Here is a 13,126-nt window from a genome sequence, read left to right on the forward strand (position 1 = left end):
TTACTCGCCTTATCGCTAGTCGGAGCCGTTTTCTCACCGCGGTAGTGCCCGTCTTCTGTGTGTCCCCCCCCCCCCCCCCCCCGCAGTTCCCGGCTAGCGACTCCGTTGAACCAGCTGGTGTTCCCCGGCGGCCTGGTGTCCCGCACCACCGCGGTGGCTGGCCCCCCCCCACCGCATGGCTACGTCCCCTCGCCGTTCGGCTACGGCTATCCAGGGAGCGGCGCGAGCCCCACCGACGTACTCGTCACCAACCTGGACGGCAAGGCGCAGTGGAGCGACACCATGCAGGAGCTGAGCGACGCCTTCGCCAAGTTTGGGCAGGTCAGGGCCCGCGAACCGAGATGGTCGGTCGGTCGGTACCATCCTGGGTGGCACATGCTATGTATCCGTATGCACATTTTAGCAGTGTCTGTCATGGGCAGAGGGCTGAGCGTACGTATACTATCTTTGCACACGCATGCCTATATTTATTTTATGTCACCTTGTGTGGTACGGTATGAACCACTTTTGGGCCCGATGATTCAAGAACCGGCTGGGGCGGGACTCCCCAGAGCTCGGTGCGCCGGCAGGGCATGACCGCCATAGTGGGGCCATGCGGGGCCATGCGGGGTCACGGGATGGGGTGGTATCTAGGCATTAGGCCTGTAACGATTCATCACCATCACCGCCTTCACCATCATCAAAGCCACCGCCCGCCACCTTCACCGCCACTCATTGTGTAAACAAATCGGATCATGATTGTTGTTATCGTTTTTTCTTCGTGTTTGTAGCGCTTTTTTATTGTTCTGTCTCGTTTGTACAGTTTTGTTCACTCTGTTTAAATATAGCAACACCATATCGCCTGCCGAACGTTTGGGAAAATTGTAAATTGAAGAAGAAAAAAAATGCGCGTGCATTGTGAGTGTAAAAAAAAAAAAAATCGAAGAATGAGTGGATGTGTAGATAGATAGAGGGATTGATTGATGAATGGATGGGCATATCGAAATGGACAGACAAATTGATGAACATTACATATGGATGGGCGAATCCTCAAACTCCCTAGTCGCCACGCGCATAACCGCTTGCCATCCTAACCATCCAGCCAAACGGTCACAACACGCGGTGACGACTGTGCGGCCTCTTAAATACACGTCGCGCCGGTCTCGCCCCTTCAGGTCAAGGGCATCGAGCTGCGCGGCCACGCGGAGCAGCAGCAGTTGTGGGCGCTGGTGCGCATGGGCAGCAGCCCAGGAGGCGGCGCTGAGCGCCAGCGCCCTGCAGCACTGCCAGGTCACGGGCCGCCGCGTCCACGTGTCGCTGGCGAGCGACGGCATCGTCCACGAACCCCAGCGCACGTCGCCTCTGCAGACTCTCAGGTTGGGCGCCGCCCCGCGTCTCTCCGCGGTCGTTAGAAGTGGCTCCGAGGTCAGATGGGCTGAGTTGGCACGCCGCCGAGAATCTGGGTGAGAACCCAAACAGGCCACCTGGGATTGAATGGAAGTGCCCTCAAGTATAGTGAGTTCGTGGTCTGAGCTGGAATCACCAGTGGGTGGGGAAGTGTTGCTCCCTCTATTGTGTGGACCCAGGTCACTTGGAGGGATCTCAGAGGTAACTCTCTGATATCTGCCTTCCATGGACCGTTCTTAAAACACCAATGGTCGCACTGCTCTGTGAGAGATCATGACATGATACCTGCGGCACATTCGGGAGACATCTGGGGGATAGTCGGAAACACAATATAATTTTGATTGCGTTTCAATTATAAACATTTCCCTGGTGCAATCAAAGTCCAAGAAATTAGTCAAATTTGACATCGCTTTCTACAGTTGAACAATTTTCGAACATGGAAGGAATCTTTAAACAGCTTTGTCGTTGCTCTTCTCGCCTGGTGCTTTGATGGACGGGTCACTGGGCGAGCCCACCACTGACACTGTCCGTTGATAATAATAATAAGAATAGTATCAACTTGTAATGCACCGGCACACAGTGTTTGCTCGCTCGCCAAGAGAACGGACTCTCGAGCCGCAAGTAATCGCGGCCCTCTACGAATTAAGTTGTTATCGACCAATTCATGTGGCTTTAAATGTATCGGAGGAAATTGGTTCCCCTGGAGAAAACCCACGCGTGCGAGGGTGGGGGGGGGGGAACTTTCTGTCTCGTACAGACGGAACTGGCAAGCCAGGGTACGGGAATGGGCGTTTCGCAACATTTGCGCGATCCTCCAACCGTCGCCCCCACAGTGCTGGATTACGGGCTGCGTGCGCTTTGACAATGTGTAGACACGAGGCTGTTAACTGTTGCGACGTTTGGTTGTGTTGCGGGACCCGGGAGCAGGCTGGAAGCCGTGGGGATCCTTCACGAAGCGCCAGGGGCCACCCTGCCCCTCCACCTTTTTGCGGATGTTTACGAGAAACGGTAGGCGCTTCACACTCGCCCCCCCCCCCGTCACCGTCTTCTGCACGTAAATTTTAGTCTGCGTTTACACAGCTATCTTTGCCTTTGCCGTACTTGTGGTAAAACATCAGTGAGAAAGGTTTATTGAAAACTGTTATTGTTCCCCTCTATATTTCGATTGTGCAATCACCCCCCACACCCACCCTTGTTCTGGGATAAACATATTCCCGTCCGTACCCTCGCAGCTAGCAGCGCACCAGCCCTGTGACTGAACACCTCTGGGGGACGACGTCACAGCGGTGCACACGTTTAGCAATACTCGTGTGCCTCCTGATAATCCGTCGCTGAATATTGGCACGAGCGTACCGGGCATCGCTCGGTCACTTGTGTCATCCAATCGGCGTGATTACTCGCCCTCCCCCCACCACTGCCCCACTCCAGGTACGGGCGCAAGCTGGTGGTGTCGGACCTGCACAAGCTGACGGACTTGCTGTGCGTGCACGACCACGGCCCAGCGTGCCGCCTCGTGTCGCTGCTGCCGCTGCGGAACGGTCCCTACGTCGGGCCGCCCCCCGCCGCCACCATGGCCGCGGCGGCGGCCGCAGCAGCGGCGGCGGCCACCAGCAGGGAGAGAGAGCGGGAGAGGAACTTCTCTTCGTGCGGCAGCAGCCCGGTGGTGATCGAGGAGCTGGCGCATCACGACGCCTACTGCCCCGTCCACTCGCCGCACTCCGCCGCCACCGTCGACATCGAGTGAGAGCGCCGGCACACGAGCGTGTGGTTTTTTGTCGGCCACCGTTACATTTTCTGAATGGAAATACCTGAAGATTTTTTTTTTTACCTTAGTTTCGGTCGATGATGATGATGGTGTAATGACTTATGCAAGGGGAGACGCACTTTACCGAGGCTGTGACCAGACGCAGGTGACGAGGGGCTCTTGTGAGTTCGCAGGTCATTGGTCACAGTTCAGAGAAGCGTCGGTAAGATGAGACACGCGACGCGTATAATTCTTCACCGTCAAATGGAGGGCACAGGAGCTCTGTAGCACTCGACGCGTGTCACTGGGCTGATCTACGTGGTCATGTGGTGATCACGGCGGATTATGGATGCTCCGACGCAGTTCACGAATGTTCCTTAGGCTCAGACAAGTGTTCAATTAATGCCGAAAATATTTGGCGAAAAAGTTTTTCTTTTTTTAGTTTTGGCCATGGATCAAGAGTGTGACCGTGACTACAATCCCCACCAAAGATCCAAACTTGATGAACGGGGGACGTGAGCTCGCAGCACTTTCCCCGCCAAATTAGTTGGTGAAGCTGCCGCGTTGGCAATGGTGGCCTTCAAAGGAAGAGTCTATAATAGGCAACGTTACAGACATTGGCCCTTCTTGCTTGCAACAGTCTTGTCAAGGCTATACGGGGTGGATCTTGTTGTTTTTAGGGAGCATGACCTGGAGGTGGAGTACGCCCAGCTGCCCTTCGTGGTGATGTCGCTGAAGACCTTCGCGGCGCAAGTGCACGCGCTGCTTCACTCGCACGACGGCACCGTGCCGCTGCTCAGGTGATGTGTCATTACGCGCCCCAACCCCCTAGCAGCCTCCCAGCAGTGCCCCCCCCCCCCCCCCCCCCCCCCCGACACTGATTACTGAAGGCGCTCATCTTTGTGCTGAACTCCGCACGTGGTGTAAATGGTGTGTGGGGAGCGGTGAACTTGGCAAACCGAGTTGGATTCCCGTTCACGGTCAATGCCAGTGACGATTATCTGAACCTGTGCTGGCCCCCCCCTACCCCCCCGCTAGTTTGACACTCGGCCTTTAATGAGCACCTGGTGCTGGGTGTATACATTTTCACTGTGGAAACAAAGGTGGCCAGGCATGGTGCTAGCTGCACCACCCCTCCTGCCATTTAAGAACAGCACTTGACCAAACAACCTTTAAAAGCTATGTTTATATTACCTTCCCCGTTGTTCCTTAAAAGCCTGTGCTGGTGCTCACGCCACTCGTCCGTCCCCCCCCCAGCTTCCCTGACTGCTACGAGGCCGAGATGGGACCGCTGCCTCGCGACGCGCAGGCGGCGATGGTTCCCACCGCGGAGGGCGACACGGGCGCGGAGGAAAGCGGCGACGACGCCGTTGCGGAAGCGGCGGCGGTGGCCGCGACAGTTTTGGCCGCCGGCTGTGGCCGTGGAGTCCCGCTGGAGCACCTGGCGGCGTGCGTGCAGGGCGTCCACGTGGTGATGGCGCAGAACGGCGTCAAGGTCGTCAAGTGGGTGCAGAACAAGCCGCCCCTGCCAAGCAGTGGTACGCACGCACACACGCACACACACAAAGCCAAGTGCTATTTGCGAGCACCTTACGAAGGCCGGTGGTTAGCACCTAGCCCCAGTGGCGATGTTTACACACCCCACTAGGTACTTTTTAAAGGCTGAATCGACCTAGGGGAGTCCCAGGACCGGTTCATATGACTGTCACCGGCGGTGGCCGTGAGCGAGAATCGAACTCGGGTCTGGCTGGTTCGTAGCGCGGCACACTAACCGCTACCCTACTGCTTCCCACACATATGTTCGCACGCACGCGAGCGCACACCTGCGATTTTTTTTTTTTTACATTAGAACCCGGGGGAAGCGATAATTTTTGTAAATAACAGATAAAAAAATATCCCTCAAACTAGTGCTTTTATACGTTTGTGTGTCGTTGCCTGTCTGCGCACGGCACAGACACGTGGCTCGCGTCGCGCTGCAAGAGTCCCGTGGGGAACCCGCAGCTGATCGCGTTTGCGCGCGAGGTGGTGGAGCTGCTGCGCACGCAGCCGCGCTGCCTGCTGGCCTTCACACGCTTCATCCCCGCCTACCACCACCACTTCGGCAAGCAGTGCCGCGTGGCCGAGTACGGCTACGCCCGGCTCGGCGACCTGCTCGACGCCGTGCCGCACGTTCTGCAGGTGCGCTTGCGCGTTGCCCCGTTGTTCTCCGTTGTTCTCCCCGTGTGTATCGCAGTTTTGCGAGTGTGAGGCGGTTTTGCGGTAATAATTTTTGGTTATTTTCCAAAGAGTCCTGCCATATTTTTCGCAGTAATGGGCGATGATTGCTCTGCATAATCTCAATTCAGTAATTTGCGGGTAATTTTTCAGATTGTTTACCGCGCCGCTGGCGCACAATGGGCCGACACTTGCGATTGGCGTCACGGAATCTGTAACGTTTACTGTGAAGCATACGGCTGCATATTCCTACGGTTGAACGCACCGGCAGTAATTTAACGAGGCGGCCGATTGATTCTCTGCAATAAGCGACGAACGCGCCTTTGCTGGGCCACGTGACCTCTGCCCTGACGGCGTCTTTTACCCTGGTGTAGAAACCTTCGTATTTTGCGTTTGGGGTTTAAAACAAGTATAACCCGTAAAAACAAAGTTTTTCACTATAAATCCTTTATATGCGTGGCGGCTAGAGTCCTCTCGTCCTCTGGCTTGAGATGGCTGCCACCTATGGGTCAAATGCTTGTCTGCCAGTATTAAGCAATTGGTAAATAAATAATTAATTGTTTTCCCTAAACAGTGTAAAATTTTGGAAAAGTTTTTTCACGAAAATTAATTGTCTCGCACAACGAGTCTGTGTGCAAAATGTCAGCTCGATTGGATCACGGGAAGTGGGTTAAAAAACGACCGAAAGATTTGCACGGTCGTAAGCAAGCACGCAAGCACGCAAGCAAGCAAGCGAACTTAATATAAAGGATTTAAAAATATATATCGCTTCTGTCCCGTTCGGTTCGGTGCGACGGACAGATACTGGGGCTGGGCGGAAGGCGGCTGCTGACGCTGACGCACCGGGTCCAGGTGAAGCGTTTCACTCAGGACCTCTTGAAGCTGCTCAAGTCTCAGGCCAGCAAGCAAGTGTGCTTGCAGGACTTTGCACAAGCCTACCACTGGTAAGATCCACGTATTCTCGGCGTGTGTGATAGATCACTCCGATTCGGAGTCCTGGTTCAATTAAATAAAAAAAATTTTTTTTAAGAAATGCATTCATAATCAATTTATTTTGGGGTTGTATCGCGTAGGTGTAATGTACTTTTTTTTTGCCAACGTGACTTTGATTGGATTGGCTCTTGTCAGGTGGTGGAGGGTTTTAGCTCGAGTTGACATTATACCCACAAAATATAAACCAATTATGAACCGTAATATTGGTTGTGAAAGCCTACGTATGGGCCTGTGTGTGTGCGTGCGTGTGTGTGCGTGCGTGTGTGTGCGTGCGTGTGCGCGTGTGCGTCCCATTGCGCCGGCCCAGGTGCTTCTCGCGCGAGTGGGACGTGCGCGAGTACGGCGTGTGCGAGCTCTCAGACCTGCTGGCCGAGGTGCCCGATGCAGTGGTCGCGATGACTCCACAGGAGGGCGGCCCCGTGCTCTCCATCCCCATTAAAGGCAAGAGCTGCGCTGATTCCCCCCACCACTCACCCACTCAGCCACTCAGCCACTCACCCACTCAGCCACTCAGCCACTCACTCGCCCACCCACTCACTCACGACACTTTAGGTCACGAGACTTGTACCGTGTTGGCTTTCATAGGTGCTCCTCGCTAACAGCACTTTCCTTCCAACAGTTGGTTAAGGCTACAAGGGGTGGGGTGGGGGAATCTTCGTCTTGTTGTGCTGCGTCCGTACGTGCATCAACGCCAGTGTGGTTACGTGTTACAGCACGCGAACTTGCGCAATCCCGCACCTTGACGCGCATCCACACACGTCCCGCCCGTCTGCCGCGTGTGCAGTGCGCACGGAAGAGGAGCGGTCGCGCACACGCGTGTTCGCGCGCGAGGTCGTCAAACTGCTGCGCCAGATGCCGCGCGGGCGCATGGCGTTCTCGCGCTTCATCCCCGCCTACCACCACCACTACGGGCGCCAGTGCAAGCTGGCGCACTACGGCTTCACCAAGCTCACCGACCTCTTCGAAGCCATCCCCGAGGTGGTCACCGTAGGTGCCGCACCTCGGCCACGCGCAAAAACCCACCCACCCACGCGCGCGCGCACACGTTGCCGCGCGCCTTGACCGGGACTCGGACCTGCTCGGTGCTAACCACCGGCCCGTTTAATCGTCATGTCGATCGTCTGGCGATCGTGTGTGTTTGTGTGTTTATTTTTTGAGTGGTTGGTGCACCAAGTCACCACGGCGCTTGTGCGGGGCATCACTGCCACTTAGTGGTGCATGGCGTTCGCTGTTGTTATTGAGGAGCAGTTGTGTAGTGGTTAATGTACTTCACTACGATAAAGGATGTGGCCTTAATTCGATTCCCGGCCATGGCAAACATTAATTGTTATGATCTCTAATTCTACTGGTGTGTAAACATCGGGATTGGGGAGACAAAGACAAGCCACATCACCCTCACACCCTCGTGCGCCCTGCTGGCCTTCATATGTGCCTGTCAGCAAGTTCAAGTTCATTTATTTGGTATAGCCCTGTGAGCCATTCGGCTCTTGAATCGGGTGCAACCACAACAAACAAAAAACATGAACAAAAAACATCTTAAAGTGAATATGTGACTGAGTGCAAACAGAAAATCCAATTAAATACAGCTAAATATTGCATAAAAAACACCGTACACCAACGCTGTGTGCAAAAATCCCAGTGGGATGCAAGTCAAACAACCAACAACAACCACAAGACAACTTAGATTAAGGCCATCAGTCTAACTCTGTACTACAACAAACAAACATGGCCAAACCAATACACCCACCTTCAGGCTTTGTGTGGGATCCTTGTGTCTTGTGCTTGTGTGCATGCATGTGTGTGTGGACGCGCGCGTTCGTTTGCTCCTTTTCGCACACGTGCGCGTCTTGCGCCTCCCCGCGCCGTCCCCCGCCAGATGCTGGAGCGCGGAGAGGACAAGCTGCTGGTGCTCACCGAGGCGGAGCAGCTGAAGGCGCTGGCCTGCCAGATCTCTCAGCTGCTGCGAGTGCACAAGGATCAGCCCCACGGTGACACTGTGGAGCCCGCCGGCGCTGCCGGTGCCTCCGCCTCCTCATCCTTCGTGGCGGGGGGGTTGGCGCCGTCAGAGCTGCCGGCCGAGTACGCGCGCGCCGTGGGGCATCCGCTGTACCTGCAGGACTACGACGTGAGCTCCGTCACGGAGCTCCTGTCCAAGATCCCGCACGTCGTCAAGGTGCCACCATCGACTGAGAGCACAGTTTCCTTCCCCCTTTCCCCTTGAGGGGACAGTTTTCCCTCCCCTTGAGTCGACATAAGGGAATGCCCAGGACCAGCCGTGAGCGAGAATCGAACTTGTAGTCGCCGTGCACGAACCACAACATTACCACTCCCTGTGCGCAAACACGGTGCTGTTGGCGAGTAGCACCTATAAAGGTCCGGCACGGCACACGAGGGGGAGGGTGCCCAGCACCATGTTTACACAACGCACTAGATACTCATTTGAGGCTGGGTCGACCTAGGGGAGGCCCAGGACCGGTTCATATAATCGTCACTAGTGTTGGCCATGAGCGGGAATCAATCCCGGTTCGCAGCTTAGCGTACTCACTGCGACACTTCCAGACACGTACACACACGTACACACACGTACACACACGTACATACACGTACACACACGTACACACACGTACACACACGTACACACACGTACACACACTTGCACGCAATTGCTGCCAATACTGTCCGTTGTGCGCCAGCACATGCCAACGTACACCAATACGTGGCAGAATGAGCCAACGTGCGCAAACGTTCACAAATATGTGCCAGTGTGCCACACCGCGTGCAAGCACACACCAACACGACCCCAGGATCCACTAGTAAGTACTGGCAGAGCAACGCGGGCTCATGCGCCAACAAACACACATTAGGACGTGTCGACACGCCAACTTGTACGCGCACAGACACCCGATACATGCCAACACACCAACCAATGTGTGCTCGCAATGTTCGCACGGACAATGACGCATCATTTCCCTGTTCACCGTGGTAAAATAAAACTGTTTTATAAAATTTTATCAGCTAAGATCCACTGAGCTCTATATAGCCTTTATCCAGAAGTGACCTGGGCACAAATGATAGCCCGACAAAGTGGCTTATCATGTGGAAATGTATAGCAGTCAAATACTCTTAAACGCATGCTTCTAAATCCACGCGACCACGGGTAGAACATGCAGACTCCAGATATACAGGCATCAGGGTCGGGATCGAACCCACGTCTTCCTCCCGTATACCAGCCCAGGAAGTTAACATCTCGTTATCGTAAACCGGAAACCACCGCGTGTATAAGCGCTTGTGAGCAGCGTGTGCAGGGGGTGCTCCCAAGCGCTGCCCTGCAAAACCTTGGAGTGGCCAGCTGACCCCCCGGGCGCCTCACCCCCCCTCTGCCCAGGTCGTGGACACCCCCGCGGGTCGGCGCATTCAGCTGCTCTGCCACAAATCGCAGAAGGTGGCCACCACCCAGCTTCTGCTGCTGCTCATGTCCCAGCGCCCGGGGGCCTTGGTGAAGCTGGCCCTGCTCGAGCAGCTCTACCACGCGGTGTTCGGGGTGCCTCTGGCGCCGCAGGACTTTGGTTTCCTGTGCCTGGCCGACATGCTGCGCGCCATGCACAACATGTTTGAGGTGGGTGGGCGGACGGATGGACGTGTGAGCTAGGTTGGGCGTGCGTGTGTGTGCGTGTCAGTGACGGGGTCTAGGATGGGTAGGCGAGACGGGCGAGTGGGTTGCGGTGACGGGATGCGCAGGGCAGACGGGCGGGTAGGGTAAGCGGACGTGTGTGGGCTGGTGATGGGGTGGGTGGATGAATGAGCGAGCGGGCTGGTAAGAGTGCAAGAAACTTGGCAAATAAGTGGCCGAGTGGAAACAGTAAGCAGGCAAATGGAAGGGCTCGCCAGATGTTGGGAAACGGTCGTGGTGGGCAGGCGGATGGGTGAGTGTGGTTTTGTGGGTGAATTTGCAAGTCGGCCAGGCAGGCAGGCAAGCGGGGATACACGTATTTACAAAGTGAACGATCTTTGGCGGGCACATCTTGAATATATCGGTGAAGCTTTTGCGAATTTACGGACTCTGTTATGACTATCGTAACGAGCGCAAAAGCTGCCATTGCGACGTCCCCTGCGGGGCCACCGACTCCATCCGCGCCCACGTGTGGTAACCACGTGTTGTAACCACTTGTCGTTCCCGTGCGGGCAGCTGGAGACGGAGAGCGGCACCGTTGTGGGCGTGCGCCTCACGCCGCTCCTGCAGTTCGCGGCGTGCGTGCGCGCCCTCCTGCTCACCTACCACTACCACCAGATCTCGCTCGCCGACTTCCCGAGCGCCTACGCGCAGTTCACGGGTGACAGCGCGGTCTCTGTGGCCTCCACTCTCGGCTTCGGCTCCCTGGAGGAGGCCCTGCTCGCCTTCCCACAGGTGCTGCCAGTCGATCGCGCTTGAGCCCACGAGTGGAGCACCGGGTGCTAACGCCGGCTTCCCCTCCTCCCCCTCCCTCCCGCCCCTTGTGGGTCACGTTCTCGTGTAATCCGTTCATAGATACCGAGTCAAATGAAAACACGCAGTGATTTCTTGCTCAAAGAGCAGTGAGGCAGTGATCGTCTCCGGTTTACAGCTCTGAGACACTGGTGGAGATACATTCCTGTGGGGTCTAATTCGTAGGACAACCACCGTTGACTCCCCCCCCCCCCTTCCCTCACCCCACCAAGTGGTATGTATTTTATCGGCCCCGGAGGGATGATGGACAGTCAACGCCATTAACCAGGATTAGAACTCGCAAGCTTCCGATTTCCAAGCTGCTCGCTCGCTTTCTCCGAGTCACCTGGCCGGGAAACTAAAGAAATGGTCGGACATGTTCGGGAAGAAATAATATTTAGGGTCTTGATGTTCAGTGATAACTGATAGTTGGTGATGTGCTAATAACTAGTTGAGTTTAGCACTTAATGTTATTGTTTTTACTCGTGCTGTGCTGCACATGATTTGTTTTGCAACCCCAGGTAGCAAAACAAAAGGCACTTTTGTCAAGGCATAGTGAATTGTTACAATTCAGGCGCACGGTTCCATTTGAGAGTCGTTTTTAATTTGTTCTGTCTCCTTGGTATTGTTTGTTCCTCATGTTGTCCGTGTCGTTTATATTATAATCTGTCCGGTTCGTGTTTGTCTCAGTTATGCTGTCTGTCTCATTGGTATTGTCCGTGTCGTTTGCGCCGGTTTGTCTCGCTTGTCTCATTTGTTCATTCCCATTCATTTTATTCGCCGACATTTAATCGCCAGATTTTGTAAGTAATCGATTCTGACGGGCACAATTGGATCCACGTATTGTGAGTGAAGATCCATTTTGATCCATTTATGCCCGCTTTGTATATGTGACAGCTTTGGCTTGACAGTGCTGCGCAAGTGGTATTATAGCTGCTATATGAACCTGGCAACCCGTGTTCAATTCCCGCTCATGGCCAACACCAGTAACGATTATTTGAACTGGTCCTTTGGCTCTTGAAGGTCGACTCAGCCTCAAATGAGTACCTGATACAGTGTGTAAACATCGCCACGAGGGAGACAAATGCGGCCGGGCATCGTGCTGGCCACCCACCCTCTCGTGTGTCCTGCCAGCATTCATAGGTGCTGCTCGCTAACAGCACTTGTCCCAACAATCTGTTACAGGCTTTACGGGGGGATATGTCTTTATACTTGTGCCCCCCCCCCATCCCAGCAGGTGGTCTGGGTAAAGAAACACAACAAGATGCTGGTGCTGAGGCATGATATGAGTGGTGAGTGCCGTGAGGACAGACTCGGCAAGGCAGAGGCGGTGTCTTACAGCCCACATTTTGTTGACATTTGTGATGCATACAGTAGTAGGTTCTTGTGAAGCGGTGCGTGCTGCAGCAACAAAGCTCTAAGGAGGAGCATCTCTGGACGTGTGTTTGCAGTGCGCCTGTCCTGCTCCTCACCAGCCACCCTTCCCAGCGAGGAGGGGGAAATGCGCTCCGAGCCTTCCACACCTCCGCCGTCCGCCACCTCCGCTGGGCTCTCCATGGACGCCCGCGCCGGGGTCCTGAATGCCGCCTCCCCGCCACGTGAGCAGCACCGCCCGCGGCCAATCGCAGCGGCCTGCGGGCGAGCGTGGTCGCGCTTTTGGTCCGCGCGCGTGCGGCGACGTGATCGAGCGGTGGCGCGTATAGAAACATTAAACACGACCGGCGAGCGGGTGAATGGCACGAGTTAAAGCGCTACGTGCATCATCAGTGACAATGTTGCGTAATTGTGCGATGCGCGTCAACAGGCTGCGCGGAGCTGGCCCTGCTGGGCCCCTCGCTGGATGAGCTGCTCAGCGGGCCGCTGCCCCGCACGCTGCCCTCGCCCCAGCTGCGGCCTGACCCGGCGCCGCTGCTGGCGCCGCCCACGGCCGCCTACTCCCGAGACCTCATCGAGTTGGAGCCGGCAACCGACGACAGCGGTAATCGAGTGAACGGCCACGCGGCGGCAACGCACGACACCCACCGTGATAAACGCAAGCGGCGCCAAGCATCGTGGCCGTGGCGGTCACGTCAATGGCACGGCGCTGGTCGAACCTCGTCACGCTCCCTCACCGTCGTCGGTCGTCGTGACCGCCATTATCACTCGCGTTGTCGTCACTGCCGCATTGTTACAGTTGCCAGAGAGCACCTTTGGTTTGTCGAATATATTTTGTAGCTTTCCCCCCCCCCCCCCCCCCCCCCACAAAATAGTGTTTACAATTGGTCTATGAACGTCGTGTCGTGAGACGAGAGGAATGGGCAGAGGTTTTATTATCGGAAGAAAACCGA

At 55.6% G+C, this 13,126-nt stretch overlaps 1 protein-coding gene across 1 annotated transcript in view; it reads left to right on the plus strand.

The window, feature by feature from the left end:
• MARF1 (meiosis regulator and mRNA stability factor 1) overlaps positions 1-13,126 on the plus strand; it is a 38,175-nt gene that overhangs the window by 12,852 nt on the left and 12,197 nt on the right. Inside the window, 17 exon segments of the mRNA XM_061548849.1 lie at positions 87-321; positions 1,155-1,223; positions 1,225-1,355; positions 2,314-2,394; positions 2,815-3,126; positions 3,811-3,930; positions 4,388-4,668; positions 5,085-5,308; positions 6,146-6,288; positions 6,645-6,778; positions 7,122-7,324; positions 8,214-8,510; positions 9,723-9,953; positions 10,524-10,742; positions 12,034-12,091; positions 12,251-12,397; positions 12,604-12,777. Coding sequence (XP_061404833.1) covers positions 87-321; positions 1,155-1,223; positions 1,225-1,355; positions 2,314-2,394; positions 2,815-3,126; positions 3,811-3,930; positions 4,388-4,668; positions 5,085-5,308; positions 6,146-6,288; positions 6,645-6,778; positions 7,122-7,324; positions 8,214-8,510; positions 9,723-9,953; positions 10,524-10,742; positions 12,034-12,091; positions 12,251-12,397; positions 12,604-12,777 — 3,059 coding nt within the window.

The sequence above is a fragment of the Lethenteron reissneri genome, chromosome 10, assembly GCF_015708825.2.
Source record: "Lethenteron reissneri isolate LAM-NWPU_2019-01 chromosome 10, ASM1570882v1, whole genome shotgun sequence".
Classification (NCBI taxonomy): Eukaryota; Metazoa; Chordata; class Hyperoartia; order Petromyzontiformes; family Petromyzontidae; genus Lethenteron; species Lethenteron reissneri.